Below are 20,607 nucleotides of genomic sequence, written 5' to 3'. Positions count from 1 at the left end.
TAAAAGACAATAAAGATCCTGAAAACAAAGGAGACGATAAAGATGCCAAAAACACAAAGAAAATCATACATTCTTTCTTCGACTCTTCTAGAGACCACAGTCGTAACTGCTGGAAATCATAGTCTGATTATACCTACTGTATACCAAACATAGCTACATAAATATATCATAATTGTTACTTGATGTACAAAGTTCTTAATACATAGTGACATGTCAACGACATCTAGCGGCAGATTTCCAAATCTTTTTCCAACAACACAGGCGATATCTAACGATCGATTTTCCTATCATTTCTACTCATCATTCCTCCGCCATATTTCATTTAGAATCAGTCTATTCTATCTATTAACATAAAGACAGGTAAAAAGTTATTTAGTTTGTATAATTTATAAGTATCCCGTCATATTAGAAAGATTAAACATCGATATATTTTATTCCTCAGATTATATTCTTAAACATTATAGATAAATCGTTAATTTCTTATCTAGCAGTCTTTAATATTACATGTTTACTTTTAGTGATATATTGGAATTATTTTTATCGCAATATTGACGTTTGTAAGAATAACAAGAGAATTATAATATTAATTACTGGCTGTACGTCTGGCATTGGTAAGGAAACAACTAAGAATCTTGCTAAGAGAGGCGCCAAGCTGATCATGGTATTTAGAAATATTGTTTTAGCTAATAAAATTAAAGGTTTCCTTTTAATTATCTTTTATTATTTCATTAATTAGCTAAGGTATTCGATAAATTTGTAAATGATTGATTTGATCGAATGGTTTCTCGATAATTAATCTGTTGTTTAAATTCTATCGTAAAATCAACCAACTTTGAATATCAAATTTATATACCTTATTTATATAATATTTATGATTATTATGTGTAATTTATTTATATAATGTTTATTTATTCAAAATATATATATATATATATTTATTTATTATTAGCACTTTTGTCAATTACAAAGAAGATAATAAAAGAGAGATAATTGTAATATTAATGTAAGAATATAAATTTGCGATTCATTACGTCTTAAAATCGTGGAATTATTAATATTTTTGTTTTCGATTAAAAAAAAAACAAAAAAAAAAAAAACGATGATGTTTTTCTCTCTTTTTTTTTCGAAATAATTTGTTGAATCCAATTATCTGTTCTTTTTTTAAGTATAGATTAATATGCATTACGTCGTTTTAATATTATTATCATTATTATTATTATTATTATTATTATTATTATTATTATTCTTCCCTCATAAGTTCTCAAAAAAGAAGAATAATAAAGATATTATTTTCAGGAAATGATTTCATGAGTCCTATTATATATTGAACTTTTATGTATATATTAAGTCTAATATTATTATTATTATATATATCTTCTTTTTTCTCTCTCGTTTTGTAATATACTGTGTATTATTCAAATAGAAATTTTCTAAAAATATTCTATGAAATTTTTTGAGCATATAAAACAATAAAGAAAAATAATATCACGCTTTTAGAATTGTACATTTCGATCGACATTAAAGAAGTTTCACTTTTGGTGCACGTACTATATCATACGCTTTAAATTATCTTCGTTTCTTTTTGTAGAAAGTAAGTTTAACGAGAATCATCCAGAACTCTGTACTGGATAAGAATTTCTGAGAGATCAGTGAAAGAATGATTAAATTGCAATCAATCGATTCAAAAATATAAGACATGAAGTTAAGATATATTAAATCGTTCTTTTATTATTGTATTCAATCAAACAGTTTAAATAATTAATTTATAAATGTTATTAATACAAATAATAATAATTTGTTACGTGAAATGACATATTTCTTATTTTTATTATCACATTGTCCAAGTTGAAGTATTATTATTTTACACGATATTTTAATCTTACAATAATAATCTTTCAATTAAAATACATGAAAATAGATTTGAATCTTGTAATAATAATCAAAAAAAAAAAAAAAAAAGATAAACAGAACACAAATTAAGTATATATAGAAAAGAAAATATATCGATTAAATATTATCAATGGATAAATGTATATTTTAACATTTGATTGAATTTTAAATGTAGAATTTTTAATTATTAACAATTGTAATTCGCATTTAAATTTTAGCGTCTTATATTAAAAAAAAAAAAAAAAAAATAAAGCTATTGACGCTAATTAGAATCTTGAAACTTTAATTATTATTTCGTTAAGTTCTGTTTTTATTAAATTCATTTATTGAAATAAAAGAAAGATGCGATATTTGATATATCTAGCAATTAATACAGATTTCATATCGGTCAATGATGCTGACATGCATTGAGACATAAAAATTGTCTGTTGAGATAATTAATTAAGCTTGTCGTTATCGAAATGAGACAAAATTTATCGGAAAGATTATGAAGAATACGAAAATGTGTAACAATTTTCTACGATATATCATGAAAAATTAATTATTCAAGATCATACATAGTTAAGTATACTTCGTTATTAGTGAATGGAAGTTATTAAAAGGCAAAAGAATGAATGACATAGCAGATCAATGCGAGTATAAAAAAGATCAAAGCGATATTTCGAAAGAATTATGTGCCTGGATCGAAAGTATTCCTTTTACAAAACCTAAGAAGAATATATCTCCTCTGTCGTTATACAGAGATTTATCGGATGGCGGTATGAAAATCTAAATATATTAGATATATTAATATGTCGTTTAACATATATATATATATATATATATATATATATATATATATATATATTATAAAATCATTCTCATTAATAAATTGTCTTTATTTTTGTCGATCAGTTTTGTTAGCTGAAATTCTCAAGTATTATTATCCCCGTTACGTTGATCTTCATAATTACATACCTGCAAATAATTTTTTCTTGAAGAAAGATAATTGGAATACATTAAATCGTAAAGTATTAACGAAGATCGATATGAAATTGAATAAAGATGTTATAAGTTTACTCGCTAATTGTCATCAAGGAACAATAGAGAAGCTCCTTTTTGAGATCAAAAACAAAATCGAAAGAATCAATCATCAGGATGTTTTGTCGTTAAACGAAACGCGAAATGATGAGCTAGGTATTAAATATAAATCGACTTATTGGTTTTTCTTAACAAAAAATACTGATTCGTCATATTTTAACACAGTTAACAATGATAATGTTAAATTATCGGAAAATCTGAATAATCGGGATTCTATTGAAATGTTAACATCTAAGAATGCAAACATTAAAGAATTTTCTGTTTCTCGTCAGTTAAAGATAAATTGTATAAAGGGAGCGATATTTAACGCTACAAAATGGTTGTTTAGTTGGTTCTGCTTTTGGAATTTCTTTCTGAGTTATGGTAAATATCTAAACGCATATAATAATTAATTAATTTTTTTCTCCTTTCTATTCCTAAATGATATTTTAATTGATATTTTAATTAATATTTTGACAATACTATTTTTTTTTTGTTCTTTTTGTGTAAAGGACGAAAGAATAATATAATAGAAGATATAAAAATCGAAGTTGATCAGAAAGACGAAGACGTACCACATCAAATTTGTATTCAATTGAAGCAAGAATTACGTGAGAAAGATAATCTAATATGTACTCTGAATCATAAAATCGCTTATCTGGAAGGAGCAATGAAGTTGAAAGATCTACGCATATCTGGTCTAACGTCACAAATAGTACAAAATGCTGTGGAAATGGATAACTTTGCTAAATGTCAAGGAAATGAGCATCAATTGAAAACACGTATACGTTTTTTCTCTAATAGTCACAAACATAACGAAAATGAAATCAACATGATGCTATAAATACACTTTGAGAGATATTTTTGATATATGATCTTCTGGAATGTAATTTTTTCGATCATTATCTTTCTTAATGTATAGCTAATATATCCGATAATATCTATATATGAGGAATGTATTAATAAGTGATTTCAAATTAATTTAATTTCGTGAAAGAAAGATATACAAGATAAGAAAAAATTCTATCAAGGTGAGTTTCAAGAGAAACTAATACTTGTATGTTGAAACTAATACGAGTACTTTATATCATATATTTTTAATGAGTCTTATGTGGTCTGATTTTTTCTCTTTTTAAATTGATAGATTTAAAAATATATCATGAATTAATTTCTTACTAAATAATACGTCTTCTTCGGATTCGTTTTTTTTTTCGAATTAAGAACATTGATAAAGATGTTTTTCAAACTTAGAAAATACATATACAAGTTAATATATACATATAAACTTCTGTACACACGCACACATACCTTGTCCGATTTAAATACATACATGCAATTATTTTTCTGAGTATTAAAAATGTAAAAAAAAATTCAGGCCAATTTTATATTATCGTCAAATAGGGTACACATCTTAAATATGTCATGTTTTAATGTTGAAATATTTTTTATTTCCTTTGCATACATATTGTAATAGTTGAGGTCGATTTATTTTCAAAACACTATCTATAATAATGATTAGTATTAATGCACATGTTATTGATTTCACGTGATGGTTCACAATAGACTTGAATGTAATAGATGATGAGTCGAGAAAAAAAAAAGACTTTTCAATTTCTTTTATTGAAAAAACTAGTTAGATATGTTCTTGAATTAAAATGACGTTAGTTAAAGAAGAGAGGATCAGAATCTTATTTTCAGCAAGAAATTGTAGAGGACTTAAAAAAAAATTATTACATTGCGATCAACTAATTCTAAAATCTAAGCAAAATTCTTATCTATAAATTCATGAAGCATCAAAATTAAGATTTCTTCACATAGTTGTGTTGATGTTTAGCTTTTTTATTATCTTTTTAGATACGTCATTTATATATCTTGATGCACAATCAAGGATAAAAGAATATATGTACAGTATAGTAATTCTATTCCTCTTTATTTCATAAAAAAAAAAGTATATACGAAATACATTTCGTTAATTGCATTATGATATTATCGACAAAATTTTATTGACTTTTCTGATAATCGATGGAGTGAGATGTTGGTGGCAAAGGGAACAATCGTTCCCATACAGCCATTCTTTCGGGAAAGATACCTTGTTTCATAGTGGGATGTAAATCAATGTTTAAATATTTATCATTCTCCTTTGTGAATCTCTCCCATTTAACGTTGCTAAACATCTTATCATTGTTTGGAATGGGTTCACCGGTTTCTACGAAATTTGCCCACATTGCAGTGTAACGCTCAACCATTTGAATTTCTGGATCGGATGCGTTGAAGTAAGGGAAAACGGCACTCATGTAAAATAAGTATTGCAGATCATCGTGGTGTACAGGTGGTCCTAAAAAGACAATGAATGTCAATAATATTAATGATGTAATCAAATTGAATTGAAGATATATAGAAGTAGGTTTTATAAGGAAAAATTCCGAGCTCAGAAATCTTGATTTCTATAGAATTTTATCTCTGACTATTTATATTATTAAAATTGCAAGTGCTTCACTAATATATCTTTTTCCTGTAAGCCAATAAGATTTTAAATATAATGTAACTTTTACAGAAGAAACATTTCTCTATCTCTTTTACTAATTATATCGAAACAATGACAAATGCGTAAAATTTAATTAAGGTATAAATTTTCATAGAAGAAAATTATTTCTTATATAATTCAATGTGTTATAAAACTTTATGAAATTTTATAAAAGTCGGAATTTCTGAATTAGGAATGTTTCCATTTGTCAGCAGATTTTTTTACCGTATGGAGTTGTATCGTTCCACATGGCGAAACTGAAACGTCCTTCGTATGAAAATTTGTAGAAATAGACTGGAAGTTTACTATTATCAGCAATCAATTGAGCGGCACGATGCACTGGGAATATGATAATGCTATCAGCGTAGATCTAATTAAAAAGAAAATTTGTTAACTCTTAACGAATTGCCATCGATCGAACCGAAAAAATGAATTTTGATGATTCACTGACATTAGCTATTCCATTGTATGATTCTCGACTGATTGGTTGATCTCCGAAATAGAATTTTCGCAATTCTTGACTGATATGTTTGGAACGAGGTGTATCCCTTTCGTATATAAAACTGATGGGCGCAATGGTATCCCATCTTGTATTTAGATTATCAAATATCGAAGTATTTCCTGCTTTGGCTAATCTCTCGATGCCTAAAACAGATGGAAATGATTGAGACAATTTGCTTTCGTTTATTATTTAATTTTAATGATTCAAAACATGATTTATATTTCTTTGAATTTCAAGGAAGAAATTATAGTGGGTATTAAATAAATAGTAAAGTGAAAATAATAATAATAAAAAAAAAAAAAGAAAAAAAAATTATCTTATCATGATTTTTTTACGAATTTTAACGAAAAAATAAATTGTATCAACATATTTTACATTAAATTACAAATATGTTGTAATTTTGTAATCACATGGATTTGAGGATTATTCTATAAATTAATGTATAGAATTTACTTACCTGTAACGACTCCACTAAATTCGCCTTCGGTGATACCAATGATGAGAGGAACTTCATGGATCTTGCCTTCTCTGATCAAATCGGCAGGTTGACCAGTTAAAAATCTTTCAACACCTTGTATTTCTGGCTCTACGACCCATTTCCATATCAAGATTGGATCACCATACCATTCCTAAATAAATAATTTAATCAATGGCCTCATTTTTATCAGGCTTATGTATTTAAGATAAGTAAAACTCACGAAAAATTGCGGCATAGTTTCAGTAAATCGTTCGATTGGTTTCGATTTTAGACAGATCAACATGGATCCTGTTGTGTCTGTTGGACAACCTAATAATTCTGCTTGTTTTTTGGCTAAATGTTTTTGCTCTGTTGGGATTGGTTCTAATAGTATATGAGAACCACTCATTGCAATTGCTTTGTGGAAAAGACCTTTTGACATTGGTGATAACATGTGTAATAACACAGAGATGCTTCCGACACTGTAACCACTAATAGTAACCGAGTTGGGGTCTCCTCCGAATGCTGCAATATTTCTCTGAATCCAACGAAGGGCTACGACTTGATCCTTCAAGCCCAAATTTCCTGGTGCAAGCGAATCTCCTGTACTTATGAAACCTAACGGAGAACAGAATGCGTATATTATTCTATATCATATCAACAGTCATCTGTTTATTTAAAAATTACAAACAAATTTCTACCTAAAGTTCCAAGCCGATAGTTCAATGTCACTAAGACGATGTCCTGATCCATGATATATTCAGGACCAAAAAATCGATATTGACCAGAAAAGATATAGAAGCCACCAGGATGGAAGAAGACCAAAACTGGACGTCCTTTGAAATTTTCATCTTTTGTATTTTTCGATGGTAACTACAAAGAAATTTATATTAATATGATTTGAAAAAGTTGTATCTATCTGTGTATATTTTTAGATATTTATCAAAGAAATTCCAGATTGTAAGAAACAAAATTGAATATTTTCTGATTTACTTTGGTCGTGTAGACGTTCAAACGTAAACAATCCTCGGATATAGGTGTCTTGCTTAAAGTACTACACGCAGGTCCTTCCTTTGTACCATCGTATGTATCATTCCAATCTTTTGCTGGTATGGCAATCTGGAAAAAAAAAGAAAGAATCAAGTTTGTAATTGCACTTCAACATTAGTTTTTTTCTTATCAATTGTTAAATATGAATGATACAACGCGTGTTTATTGACATTAATTTAATCATTATAATCATATATTTTAATCATGACGTAATAATCGTGTAACAATTAATACGTATAAAAAACACGGCGCAGATACATGTTATTGATCAATATCTATGCACATGTTATTGATTTCACGTGATGATTCATAACAGACTTGTATGTAATAGATGATGAGTCAAACAGAAAAGACTTTTAAATTCCTTTTAGCGGGAGGAGATATGTTCTTGAATTAAAATGATAACTCTCGTAGTTAAACGATTTTAATGAGTTGTTTAACGAGTTAATACTTTTTTCATTTACAAATCTATAAAGTTTCATGCGGAAGAAAAATAATCGTTATATAAAAACTCTGAAACTATCAATTCTGAAACTATTAAATAGATGAATAAAGTCTTTGATTAAATCAATGGTAATGATTATTGCGAAAGAAAAAGAAAATATAATTCTCACCTGAAATCTTTGTTGACCAACTGGAGGTTCGGCATACCTCACACTTCGAAACGAATAGATTTTTCTACCTAATCTCGATGTTAAGATCGATCCACGAATTTTTCCAATGGGTGCTTCTACTATTGGATTTTCCGATGTCGAATCATCCGCAATTGTAAAAACAAAAAACGCGCCCAAAACAATGAGCCCGATTGTTTTAAACATTTTTCTCAAAGGATTCTTTTTAATAGTTTTTCTTTATAAATGGCATACGTATTAATATCTTGCTATCTTGAGATGTTATATTTATACGTTATATTTGAAAGAACTTTGTCGTGCACGTTGAACGCGCTCGACAAAATATTGAGACACTCAAGGACAATGTGAAGCAATTTATATATTCCAACCAAGAGGAAAAAGACAGACTGGTGGGGAATAATGTTTTTCTTACCAAGAACTACGGCAGTATAATGAATTTACTCTCGTCTTCGTAAGGTCAATGTTATTTATGAAACGGACAAGATATTATATTTGAAGAATTCTTTTAGTTTTATTAAATATAATTTCATCGATTTTTCCTTAAGAAAAGAAAAAGATAATAAGAATAGTATACGACTAATTATGCATTTAAATCATGAAATAATAAATATTTATAAGTTCTCGAATAGTAGGAAAATAAATAGGTATTTTTTTCTTTCAATCATGTGATAAATACAATACGTTTTTTTTTATTTTTTTATACATTAGTTAATGTTCCTTACGTCATTCTAATACTATTATTAGATCTCCTCTCTTCTCCGTATTTCTTATTTTTATTTATTATTGTAGAGGACTTCAAAAAAAATTGTTACATTGCGATCAACTAATTCTAAAATCTAAGCAAAATTCTTATCTATAAATTCATGAAGCAACAAAATTAAGATTTCTTCACATAGTTGTGTTGATGTTTAGCTTTTTTATTATCTTTTTAGATACGTCATTTATATATCTTGATGCACAATCAAGGATAAAAGAATATATGTACAGTATAGTAATTCTATTCCTCTTTATTTCATAAAAAAAAAAGTATATACGTATACATATTCGAAATACATTTCGTTAATTGCATTATGATATTATAGTCAAAATTTTATTGACTTTTCTGATAATCGATGGAGTGAGACGGTGGTGGCAAAGGGAACAATCGTTCCCATAGAGCCATTCTTTCGGGAAAGATACCCTGTTTCATAGTGGGATGTAAATCAATGTTTAAATATTTATCATTCTCCTTTGTGAATCTCTCCCATTTAACGTTGCTAAACATCTTATCATTGTTTGGAATGGGTTCACCGGTTTCTACGAAATTTGCCCACATTGCAGTGTAACGCTCAACCATTTGAATTTCTGGATCGGATGCGTTGAAGTAAGGGAAAACGGCACTCATGTAAAATAAGTATTGCAGATCATCGTGGTGTACAGGTGTTCCTAAAAAGACAATGAATGTCAATAATATTAATGATGTAATCAAATTGAATTGAAGGTATATAGGAGTAGGTTTTATAAGGAAAAATTCCGAGCTCAAAAATCATGATTTCTATACAATTTTATCTCTGACTAATTTATGTTATTAAAATTGCAAGTGCTTTACTAATATATCTTTTTCCTGTAATCCAATAAGATTTCAAATATAATGTAACTTTTACAGAAGAAACATTTCTCTATCTCTTTTACTAGATATATATTGAAACAATGAAAAATTTGGTATATTTAAAAAGACGATTTCATCCCTTTTTTAATGTAAATTTGTATGAAAAATAATTGTCCCTTATATATGTGTTATACGTATTTATGAAGTTTTATTAAAAACAAAATTTCTGGATACCGTATGGAGTAGTATCGTTCCATGTAGAGAAACTGAAACGTCCGTCGTATGAAAATCTGTAGAAATAGACTGGAAGTTTACTATTATCAGCAATCAATCGTGCGGCACGAAGCACTGGGAATACGACAATACTATCGCTATTGATCTGAATAGAAAGAAATTTTGTTAATTTTTAGCAAATTGATATCGATCGAATGAGGAAAAGAATTTTGATGATTTACTCACCTGTCCTATTCCATCATATGATTCTCGACTGATCGGTTTATTTCCGAAATAGAATTGTCGTAATTCTTGACTGATATGTTTCGAACGAGGTGTATCTCTTTCGTACATAAAACTGATAGGCGCATAAGTATCCCACCTTGCATTTAGATCATCCAATATCGAAGTATTTCCTGCTTTTACTAATCTTTCGATAGCTAAAACAAATAATGGCGATAGCGTTAATTCAAACTTCAAAATTCATTTGTCTTTCTACGTTCTTTAATTTTAATAATTCAACGCATGATGTATTTACTCTTTTTTTTTTTTTATTTTCAATGAAAAAATTATACTAGGCATTAAATATATAGTAAGATGAAAATAATAAATAAAATTACATTGGTACAATTTCTTTTCTCATAAATTTTAACGAAAAACTGAATTGTTGGACGATAGATATTAAATTATTAATATATTATACTTCTGCAATAATATGCATTTGAGGATTATTCTAGAAATCTAACGTATAGAAATTATTTACCGGTAACCAATCCACCAAATTCGTCTTTGGTAGTACCAATAATGAGAGGGACTTCGTGAATTTTGCCTTCTCTGATCAAATCGATAGGTTGAGCAGTTAAAAATCTTTCAACACCCTGTATATCTGGCTCTACGACCACTGACCATACTGTCATCGGATTCCAATACCATTCCTTACAACAAATTCCTTAATCAGTGGTTTAATTTTTACCAGGCTTACGTATTTACGATAAATAAGACTTACGAAAAGTTGCGGCATAGTTTCAGTAAATCGTTCGATTGGTTTAGATTTTAAACAGATCAACATGGATCCTGTTGTGTCTGTTGGACAACCTAATAATTCTGCCTGTTTCTTGGCTATGTGTTTCTGTTCTGTCGGTAGTGGTTCTAATGCTATAGGAGAACCACTCATTGCAATTCCTCTGTGGAAGAGACCCTTTGACATTGGTGATAACATATGTAATAACACAGCTATGCTTCCGACACTGTAACCACCAATAGTAACCGAGTTGGGGTCTCCTCCGAATGCTGCAATATTTCTCTGAATCCAACGAAGGGCTACGACTTGATCCTTCAAGCCCAAATTTCCTGGTGCAAGCGAATCTCCTGTACTTATAAAACCTAACGGAGAACAGAATGCGTATATTATTCTATATCATATCAACAATCATCTGTTTATTTAAAAATTACAAACAAATTTTTACCTAAAGTTCCAAGTCGATAATTCAACGTCACTAGGACGATGTCCTTATCCATGATATATTCAGGACCAAAAAATCGATATTGACCAGAAAAGAGGTAGAAGCCACCAGGATGGAAGAAGACCAGAACTGGACGTCCTTTGAAATTTCCATCTTTTGTATTTTTCGATGGTAACTATAAAGAAATTTATATTAATATGATTTGAAAAAGTTGTATTTATCTGTGTATATTTTTAGATATACGATTTATCAAAGAAATTCCGGATTGTAAGAAACAAAATTAAATTTCTGAATTACTTTAGTTGTGTAGACATTCAAACGTAAACAATCCTCGGATATAGATGTCTCGGTTATGGTACTACATGCAGGTCCTTCTTCAGTACCATCGTAGATTTCATTCCAATCTTTTGCTGGTATAGCAACCTAAGAAGAAAACAAGGATTCAAGATTGTATTAATACTTTAACATTTGTTTTGTCTTGTCAATCGTTATATATAATTGATACAGGACATATAATCACGACGTATAATGAATGATAATCGTTATAGACAGTATGGACATGTTATTGACTTCACATGGTGATTCACAAAAGACTTAAGTATAATAGGTGATGAGTCAAACTGTTTTGCACATAGAATAAACGTTCCAGTTTCCTTCAACGGAAGAAGTCATTAAATATGTTCTTGAATTATAATAACTCTTGGAATTAAATGATGGTTAATCATTTAATCTCTTCATAGTACAAAGTATATATAATTAATTGTGTATTAAAAAAAAAAAAAAAAAAAAAAAAAATAAATCTTAGAATATAGTGATTAGTAAATTTACTGATTATGATGCAGTTAAATAGATAAATAATATCTCTGATAAAATCAATTTTTATTGTGAAAGAAAAAGAAAATATAATTCTCACCTGAAATCTTTGTTGACCGACTGGAGGTTCGGCATACCTCACACTTCGAAACGAATAGATTTTTCTACCCAATCTCGAAGTTAAGATCGATCCACGAATCTTTCCAATGGGTGCTTCTACTATTGGATTTTCCGATGTCGAATCATCCGCAATTGTAAAAACGAAAAACGCGCTCAAAACAATGAGCCCGATCGTTTTCAACATTTTTCTCGAAGGATTCTTTTTAATAGTTTTTCTTTATAAATAACATACGTATTAATATTGCTATATTGAGACGTTGTATCTAGATATTGAAAGAATTTTGTCGGACACGACGAATGCGCTAGAGGAAATATTGAGACGCTCAAGGGCAATGTAAAGCAATTTATACTCTCCATCCAAGAGGAAAAAGACAGACTGGTGGGGAATGATGATTACTTTACCAAGAATAATGGTAATATAGTGAATTTACTCACGCCTCACGAATTCACGATAATGTAATGAATTCACGGTCATCGGTGCTTTTGAAGTGATAGGGCATATTTGAAAAAATTCTTTTTTAGCCTTATTAAATATAATAATAACAGTTCATTGTTTTTTTTTTATGGTTTGCATCCATACGTGTTATGATTTAATGCAATGAAGTTTTATGACTTTCTCGTGGAGTCCTTCATGATTTTTTTTTTATGACAAATAACTTTACCATGAAAAGGATACAACAAGGAGATCCTGTCTTGGTGCAAAAGTTCAATGTAATTTAGGTAGTGTAAAAAAAAAAAAATAAAAAAAAAAAAAGAAAAGAGAAGAAAAAAATTTATTTTCCAAATATGCAGGTACGTGTCTTTTGGAAATTGCATTAGTAATTGATTATTATGTAGGAAGAATTTGACGAGATAAAATTTTAACAGCGTCACGTGTTTTATTTATTTCAACGTGACATTGAAATATATTCTCTCGAAAAAAGATATCAGAATTTTCTCTATCTCTCTCTCTCTCTCTCTCTCTCTCTCTCTCTATCTCTTTCTCTTTTTCTCATTACAAAACGGATAATAGATAATACCTATTTTATATGTGGTATATATTTCAAATGTAGCAATATTTATAGCGGATAAAAACAAAAATTCCATTACGAAATTTTAGATCTATAATTAAATTTTTTATATATTCATTTGATCTTGAAAATAAATTGATTTGTATATGATAATATACAATAAATGACGATAAAATTGTTTATTATTTTTATTTTATTAATTGGAATATGGACATTTGTCTATTTACTAGTCTCTTCGATTCTATAATACGATAAAAAGTAAGATAATAAAGTCTATTCAATGAATCTGTTAAATATATCGTTATCGTGCTTTTAATGTCATTGCATAAGGTCATATGCTATGATGATTTATCTATTTGTCATGATGGAACGATATAGGCTATTTTTATCGAACAGTTTTATAACTGTATTGAATATTTTAATGTCTCTTTCTTTTCTTTTTTTTTCCCTTTGTTTATCTATGCCAATAGATAAAATTAAATCACAACATTAAATCTTCTGGGATAATCCTAAGGAAACAAGGAAAATAATATAATACTATAGAGAATTTCTTATTACGTGTCATATATGTATTCGTATATTAAAGAGATGTTATAATTCGTAAAAATATGCATGTATGTATATTAGATAAATATTACGTAATGTTATTACTAATAAGAAATGATAATTAGAATATTGGAATATTTTTTGCACGTTTCTAGAATTCATAGGAAAATAACACGATCTTATTACGTAATGTGAAAATATGGATCGTTAGATTAGAATGATTTATAGGATAAATATATTAAATTACACACAAATAAAATCTTTCCGTATATTTTAATATTTGATCTATGCGAGTCGATAAAATCTTATTAGACTGTAATTGCTTGTTTGCGATGTTTCTGTAAATGATATCTACTCCTCTTAAGGAAAAAGTTCATCGATCATTTGAAAAAATATTTAATTTTCTTCATTTTCAGTTTCTTCAGGTTCAGTTTCTTCAGGTTCAGTTTCTTCAGGTTCAGTTTCTTCAGGTTCAGTTTCTTCAGGTTCAGTTTCTTCAGGTTCAGTTGTTGTAGGTTCAGTTACTTCAGGTTCAGTTACTGTAGGTTCAGGTTCCATTTTTTCATGTTTTTCAACAGTTTCGTCTTTATCAGTTTTTTCTTTCCTTTTATCAATCCTCTTTCTCTCTCTCATTTGTTTTCTCGCCAGTTTTGGATAAATACATGGGTCAATAGTCGGCTCATAAACGATCGGATCGATAGATCTTTCCTTCTTTTTCTTTTTCTCTTTCTTATCCTCTTTCTTCGGACATTCTCCCATTTTGTATGGTTTCGTTTTTGGCAAAACCTTTCCGTATATCTATAAAAAAAAAAAAAAATCGATATATTATTGAAAATATATTTTTCATTAACACATTATTAGATTCCAATAATAATCTATATATAATAATATAGCGATAATCAATTTACCGGTTTTATAAAAATTATTTGACCATATATATTCTTTTCACGAGGGGGAGGTTTTTCGATAGGATCCCGAGGCTGCTTCGGTTTCGCTAATTCATTGGTTCTGCCACTACTCGTTGCACTCAATGCACTCTTTTTCACGTCGAATGGATGCTCCTTTGTCATTAAATCCTTGTGTTCCTTGTGCTTGGCCAGCTCATTCGTTCGTGGCGAAGCTACGAGTAACGAATAAATAAACGATGTAAATTTGTCAATGGAATAAATAAATGAAAAATTGAATTTTTGTGCGAATTTCTTATGCCTTAGTATACCTTTGGCATTCAAGGCTGCTTTTTTAGTAAAAAATGCATCCTCGTACGTTTTACAGGGTAATGGGGCGTATCTCCATGCGTGCTTAATTTGTTTCCTTCTTCTCGCAGCTTCTTTTTTTTTTTTCTCATTTTTAGTATCCTCATCTTTTTTCTCGTCTCCTTCATCTTTCTCTTTTTCTTCATCTTCCTTCTTTTTCTTTTTCTTCTTCTCCTTTTTTTCCTTTTCTTCTATCCTCATTCTTTGTTCCTCGATAGCTTTCTTACCTCTTACCTCGTAATTCTCCAAAAACATTTTCTTCCATTTCTTAGCATCTTCGTCGTCTCGAAATTTTAATATTGTGTAACCTGGCAAAGCCAGAATCTCCATCCACGGTGTGATCTAACAAATTTAGAAATTTAGAAAGTAGACGTATATTTCAATTATGTATTAGATATTTTTTTCTTTTTAAATCCTTTTCTTTTTCAATTTTTTTTTTTTTTGTTTCTTTTTCATAAAAAAAAAGATTCACTTACAATCTCGATTTAGCATTGCAATGGATAATGACATCAGTATTAAAAATTAACAAGATTTTATAAAATCATTTATAAATTTAAAAGTAAGAGAATGAAAATTCATTTTCAAATAAATCACAGATGACCATCGTACAAATTTTCTAATAGAAATGAATTGTTAAATTAAAAACAATAAATACCTCGTACGTTAATGCACTTTTTCTAATCCCAACATCTGTGAAGAGTTCCCTTTTTTCCTCATCGGTCAAACCTTCTGGACACTCAATCAATTTTTTCTTAAGCTTCAATAATCTTTTTCTCGCCTGACGTTTATTTTTTGTATCACTTGGTATATCCACAGGCTTACATTCCTCGGGTTCGAAAATTTTTGGTTGACTCAAATTTTGTATCCTCTTACTTGGAATATATTGCAGAGTGGCTTTGTATATTACGGTAGGCAATTCACGGCCATAATCGCATGTACGTAACTTTGGTAATGACAATTTCAAAAGTCGTTTCGTTGTTACTGCATTCAAAGCTGCTCTTGAAATTTCCGTTTCGACTGGCTTACAATATTTACTCGGATCACCACGTTTTGGATTCTCGCTCAATAGTTTAATCCTCCTTCTCAACAAATGCAATGGTTTTGACGGTCGAATCTGATAAGGAAGAAAACGAGAAAGAGAGAAAGAGAAAAGGAGAGAGAGAGAGAGAGAGAGAGAGAGAAAATATACATAATTATTCGTAAAATATTATTAAGAGGATACAACTTACAATCGGTTCTGGTTCTGGATACTTTCGTGGTTGTGCTTTTATTTGTGCCCAAGCATAAAATTGAGCCCAATCGGCTGGTGTTTTTAACCATGTTTTTACTGGTTTTTTACGTCGTTTTTTTCTATAATCATGATAATTAAATTTAACCCATTGAATTGTACGCGTTACACGTTAAAGATAATTTTAACATTACTTGCTTACGATGAATATTATGATGGACTGTTATTTATAAATATTAATGTTAATTGATTTAATTGAAATTTTGTAATAAAACATAATAAAATAATAATATATAAAGATTATGTCGGTCTTTGTTAGCATATTTTAGAAATTTATTTTATTGATTGTAAATATTTGTAAAGTGTAGAAATACGTTTTATAAGTATACGGATGATATACATGATAATTGTTAAAATTTTCGATTTTTTCATAAAAATTAGTTACGTATTCTTAACTCAATTTCAAGATAAAGTAATTTCTTGGGATATGAATTTATAAAGAAAAAAAGAAAATAAAAAAATAAAAAAAAATAATAAAAATAAAAACATATCGGGAAATATGAGCACAAGCAAATAATTTTTTTGAGATAACGAAAAAAGAAAAAATATTAAAAATTTTCGATAAAACAATAACAAAAAATGATGTCTATTAAAGAAGTTGTAACATTGATACATATTATCTTTATTTGTTATGTTTCAATATGATGCATCACAAGTAAAATATATTTATTTAAGATGTATTTAAAAGTAATAGCATATTTTTATCTGCAAGTAAAAATTTATTTGTCGACTCACTTTGGAGTAACTGCTTTCGGCTTCATTATTTTATTACTCTTAGAAGCGATACCAGCATGTTTAACATCGCGTACATCCCTTTTAGATTTAATTGGGTCCCTTTTAGAGGTAATTGTGTCCTTTATAGGATGAATTGCACTTTTAGGAAGTTTATCATCTGGCGTATGTGATACTGTTGGTCTAGTTGGTACTCTCGAAGGCATTATAATGATTAATTCTAATTCTTTCAAACACTAATCACCGTGTAATATCAATGGTAAAAGTTAGGTTATTAGTTTTATCCTGATGATGTTTTTCGGCATTTGAATTATAAAGTTATAATTTATATGCGACATGATTTCTTTTCTTTATTATCCGAATGAAGAATTTTGTTGTTAAAAATTTTAATGATTGTTTTCCGAAAGGCAAAGATCGAAACGTGAATTTTTTCTACTACGCCATAATTTTATAGTAGTCGATTGTTCAATCTACGAGTTAACTCGATTATTAACAATAAATTTTATTAAATATTAATGTTTTGAATAAAGAACTTGTTAGAATTACTTAGATAAATGTATAATCAATCGATACATATTTTGTGCATATACAATTTTTTTTTTTATATTTCTTTATACTTTATACTTTAGATAAAAAAATCGAAATGTCATTTTAGTTTAAATATGTACTTTTTAATACGTATATATATAATTTACTATATTGGAATACAAAGTTGTAAAATTGTTCAATAACGTATGTGTTTTATATACTGCGAGTAAATGTTTTAAATCAGTAAAAAATTTATTTGATGCCTATTTTTTATTTGACAGATCTTCCGAAATTTTTGGAAGTATGTGTTAACATTTTCGAAGAAGAAGAAGAAGACAAAGTAAAGCAAATGTCAGAAGAATTTTACTATCTTTTTTGTTGACCCCCAAAAGTTGAATTGATTTTTGGTGCGAAGGTTTTTACTGGGTTGTAATAATTTTTATCAAAATTTTCATAAGCATTGTCGTTACTTATGGAATTCCTCTTGGATTTAGATAAATCCAGCAAACGTGTTGGATACCGTCTGTTTCTTGTCGCAGTTATACGAGCGTAAGAATCCAAAAGATTTTTTTTCTTTCCAAAATTTTCAATATTTCTCGATTCTTCGCTACTGTTTATCAGCTTCCTTTTCATCGATTTCTCTAAGAGAAGGAAAAGTAATCAAAATCGATTTTGTCTGTTTGAATCATATATTTCGCAATTTTCATGAATTATTCGAAATATCATTCGAAATGACAAAAGGAAATTTTTTAATTTAATTTAAATAAATTTCTTTAATTTGAAAGAAAACCTGTGCTTTGAGATGAGGAATTAATCGTTCGGGCTGAAGAACTAGGATAATCGTAAACATTTAAATCATGTCTTCGTTTAGGTTGAGCAAGTTTGTTCAACGTGTCCGTTATCTGATAAGACAAGGCCGAAGGTTTTATCTGAAATATCGTTTACCTCGTATATGTTCCTTTTTATTTTTTCTCTTTTCTTTATTCTTTTTAATTTTTATTTACCCATATATATATATATATATATATATATATATATATATATATAAAATAGGTATACATACTTTATAAGGATTAACGTTGCTAATCCTATCGATTTTTATTTTCGGTTTTGCTAACTTCTCGTATCTTGGTGTCTTTTGGGTGGAATCATTAGTACTCATGTCTAATCCTATATATTTTTTTAATGGGCTTGTGTTAAATTCAAAAAAGTTTTTTTTTCTGTTTAGAAGTGTAAATTGCGAGACTTGTAAATTTTAGAGTTTGTGTTAGGGTTAAATTTGGATGTTGTGAGTGAAGGTGGAGAGATTGATTTGACGGAAACAAATTAATATCGTCTTCTTTAACAGTGTTCACTCTTTATTCGTATAGTGCAGTACATACTTCATGATTATGGCTCATGATCTTTTCAATTCTTATATGTAAATTTATATATCACTCATGTGATATCGTTTTCAAATACAATTAAGTCATTCAGTCATTTACTTTAATACGATTTCGTACATTGATTTTTATAGGCTAAGATAATTATGAAATGTGGAAACAAAGAAAATCTTCTAAATCATGTTGGTGCTTACCTAGAAAAGTGATAAACATATATTCGGAAAACGAATCGTCTGTTGAAAAAATAGTAAAAAGTAAAAAAAAAAGGAAAGTCAAGTCTTCGTTTCGTACAGTAATTTAAATCATCATAATTATATTATCTGTTAAGAATTGTCATGGATGAAAAATTTTATTTGAAAATATTATCAAATGTTATTTGCGATCACGGCGAACAATAACTTTTGTAATTTTTATTTGATATTGATAAATAATATTAAAATATTTTATTGAATTTGTTCGATCTTTATTAATATTTAAAAATAAAAAAAATATACTGTTGTAAAATTTCATCCATGATTTCGTGATTAAAGTAAAACGAGATAGTTTAATAGTTTTCTGAATGATAGCAGAAACGTCATAAAAATAAAAATGTAAAAGAGGTAATAAAACATATGAATAAAATTCAACGATTAGCTCAACCTAAGATTATTACGAAATTATCAAAGCAAGAATGGAATTCGATTGCGTTTGGAAAAACGAAAAAACGGACTTCAACTCCGACAGGTTTTCTTTAATATATTTTCATTCGAACGATTAATTCACTTGCTTGATTTAATAAGCGAATCGATTTTTTTTATAGTATCGAAAAGAGTGATGAAATTGGCACTACCAAAAAATTTAATTACTTCGAATAATTTTTCAAGAGATCCTTTTAAAGTAAGTCCGTCAGCTTTGAAGGCCACTTGTTCGCCCCGAATTAAATTGCTCGCTAAACCAAAATATTTAGAAAATTTTTTCATTAAAGCACATAATAACGTTAATTCTTAATTTCATTCTATTATAAATAACATCGATATAAATAATTTACTGTAAAACTATTAAAAAAGAAAATAATAAAATGTGATATTTATATAATAATTATTATCGTTATTATGATTTTAGTTGTAGTGATTTTGGATTTAGGCCAGAGTATTTGGAAAAAAAAAACAATTGCTATTATTAATAAAAAAATATAAACAATTTCTCTATTATTCTTCCGAGATATAGATAACTTCTTCTCGTCTGTATATTCGCTTGACTTTTGTCGATAAAATTACTCGACAAAATTTACTCGATAAAATTACTCAATTACTCTGCTCAACTCTGATCTACTCTGTTGTACTCTGTTCTCTATTCTGATTTACTCTGTTGTCTACTTACTTATGCCTAATTTTTATATCGATTATAATCTCTTTCTTTTACTAATTCATTATCACTTTCTTTCATTCAAGTATATCTTTTATAAATTACATTTAGACAAAACGCATTCAGAAAAATCCTAAATGTCACCTAATCTCTTTATGTACATGCATATACATGCATATATATTCATTTCTATCGTTTATATACTTTAAACTC

The 20,607-nt window shown here is 28.3% G+C and overlaps 6 protein-coding genes across 7 annotated transcripts; 2 read left to right on the top strand and 4 right to left on the bottom strand.

Annotated features, from left to right (window-relative positions):
- The first annotated feature begins 269 nt into the window (after positions 1 to 269).
- On the top strand, positions 270 to 3,953 carry LOC118440571 (uncharacterized). Of its 2 annotated transcripts, none has more exons than XM_085664947.1 (6): positions 270 to 360; positions 519 to 611; positions 2,473 to 2,648; positions 2,785 to 3,066; positions 3,136 to 3,333; positions 3,462 to 3,953. In XM_085664947.1, the coding sequence occupies exons 3-6, from the start codon at positions 2,501 to 2,503 to the stop codon at positions 3,791 to 3,793; spliced, it is 960 nt and encodes a 319-aa protein (XP_085521073.1). In that variant the 5' UTR covers positions 270 to 360; positions 519 to 611; positions 2,473 to 2,500; the 3' UTR covers positions 3,794 to 3,953. The 2 variants fall into 2 exon arrangements, with proteins under 2 accessions (XP_085521073.1, XP_035719718.1); XM_035863825.2 differs by having other exon boundaries at positions 519 to 661.
- Positions 3,954 to 4,860: 907 nt separating this feature from the next.
- LOC146873245 (esterase E4) lies at positions 4,861 to 8,455 on the bottom strand. Its single transcript, XM_085664946.1, has 8 exons — positions 8,097 to 8,455; positions 7,426 to 7,551; positions 7,134 to 7,305; positions 6,674 to 7,050; positions 6,433 to 6,604; positions 5,925 to 6,118; positions 5,699 to 5,843; positions 4,861 to 5,284 (listed from the first exon to the last, which is right to left on the bottom strand). The coding sequence occupies exons 1-8, from the start codon at positions 8,298 to 8,300 to the stop codon at positions 4,950 to 4,952; spliced, it is 1,725 nt and encodes a 574-aa protein (XP_085521072.1). The 5' UTR covers positions 8,301 to 8,455; the 3' UTR covers positions 4,861 to 4,949.
- A 648-nt stretch (positions 8,456 to 9,103) lies between these two features.
- On the bottom strand, positions 9,104 to 12,631 carry LOC118441878 (esterase E4-like). Its single transcript, XM_035866866.2, has 8 exons — positions 12,292 to 12,631; positions 11,676 to 11,801; positions 11,382 to 11,553; positions 10,922 to 11,298; positions 10,679 to 10,850; positions 10,162 to 10,355; positions 9,937 to 10,081; positions 9,104 to 9,539 (listed from the first exon to the last, which is right to left on the bottom strand). Exons 1-8 carry the CDS (start codon positions 12,493 to 12,495, stop codon positions 9,205 to 9,207), a joined length of 1,725 nt encoding a protein of 574 aa, XP_035722759.2. The 5' UTR covers positions 12,496 to 12,631; the 3' UTR covers positions 9,104 to 9,204.
- Positions 12,632 to 14,248: 1,617 nt separating this feature from the next.
- LOC118441881 (uncharacterized) lies at positions 14,249 to 17,346 on the bottom strand. Its single transcript, XM_085664264.1, has 6 exons — positions 17,144 to 17,346; positions 16,350 to 16,470; positions 15,776 to 16,234; positions 15,084 to 15,462; positions 14,776 to 14,987; positions 14,249 to 14,665 (listed from the first exon to the last, which is right to left on the bottom strand). Exons 1-6 carry the CDS (start codon positions 17,344 to 17,346, stop codon positions 14,264 to 14,266), a joined length of 1,776 nt encoding a protein of 591 aa, XP_085520390.1. The 3' UTR covers positions 14,249 to 14,263.
- A 688-nt stretch (positions 17,347 to 18,034) lies between these two features.
- On the bottom strand, positions 18,035 to 18,830 carry LOC118441891 (uncharacterized). The gene is made up of 3 exons (XM_035866889.1): positions 18,732 to 18,830; positions 18,459 to 18,597; positions 18,035 to 18,309 (listed from the first exon to the last, which is right to left on the bottom strand). The coding sequence occupies exons 1-3, from the start codon at positions 18,828 to 18,830 to the stop codon at positions 18,035 to 18,037; spliced, it is 513 nt and encodes a 170-aa protein (XP_035722782.1).
- Positions 18,831 to 19,201: 371 nt separating this feature from the next.
- LOC146873244 (uncharacterized) lies at positions 19,202 to 20,037 on the top strand. Its single transcript, XM_085664255.1, has 3 exons — positions 19,202 to 19,342; positions 19,620 to 19,773; positions 19,850 to 20,037. Exons 1-3 carry the CDS (start codon positions 19,202 to 19,204, stop codon positions 20,035 to 20,037), a joined length of 483 nt encoding a protein of 160 aa, XP_085520381.1.
- Positions 20,038 to 20,607: the final 570 nt, after the last annotated feature.

Source organism: Vespa mandarinia, chromosome 2 (assembly GCF_050613455.1).
Source record: "Vespa mandarinia isolate Hongniang chromosome 2, ASM5061345v1, whole genome shotgun sequence".
NCBI lineage: Eukaryota > Metazoa > Arthropoda > Insecta > Hymenoptera > Vespidae > Vespa > Vespa mandarinia.
The sequence above is the reverse complement of the archived record's forward strand: the minus strand, read 5'-3'. Positions and strand labels throughout refer to the sequence as shown.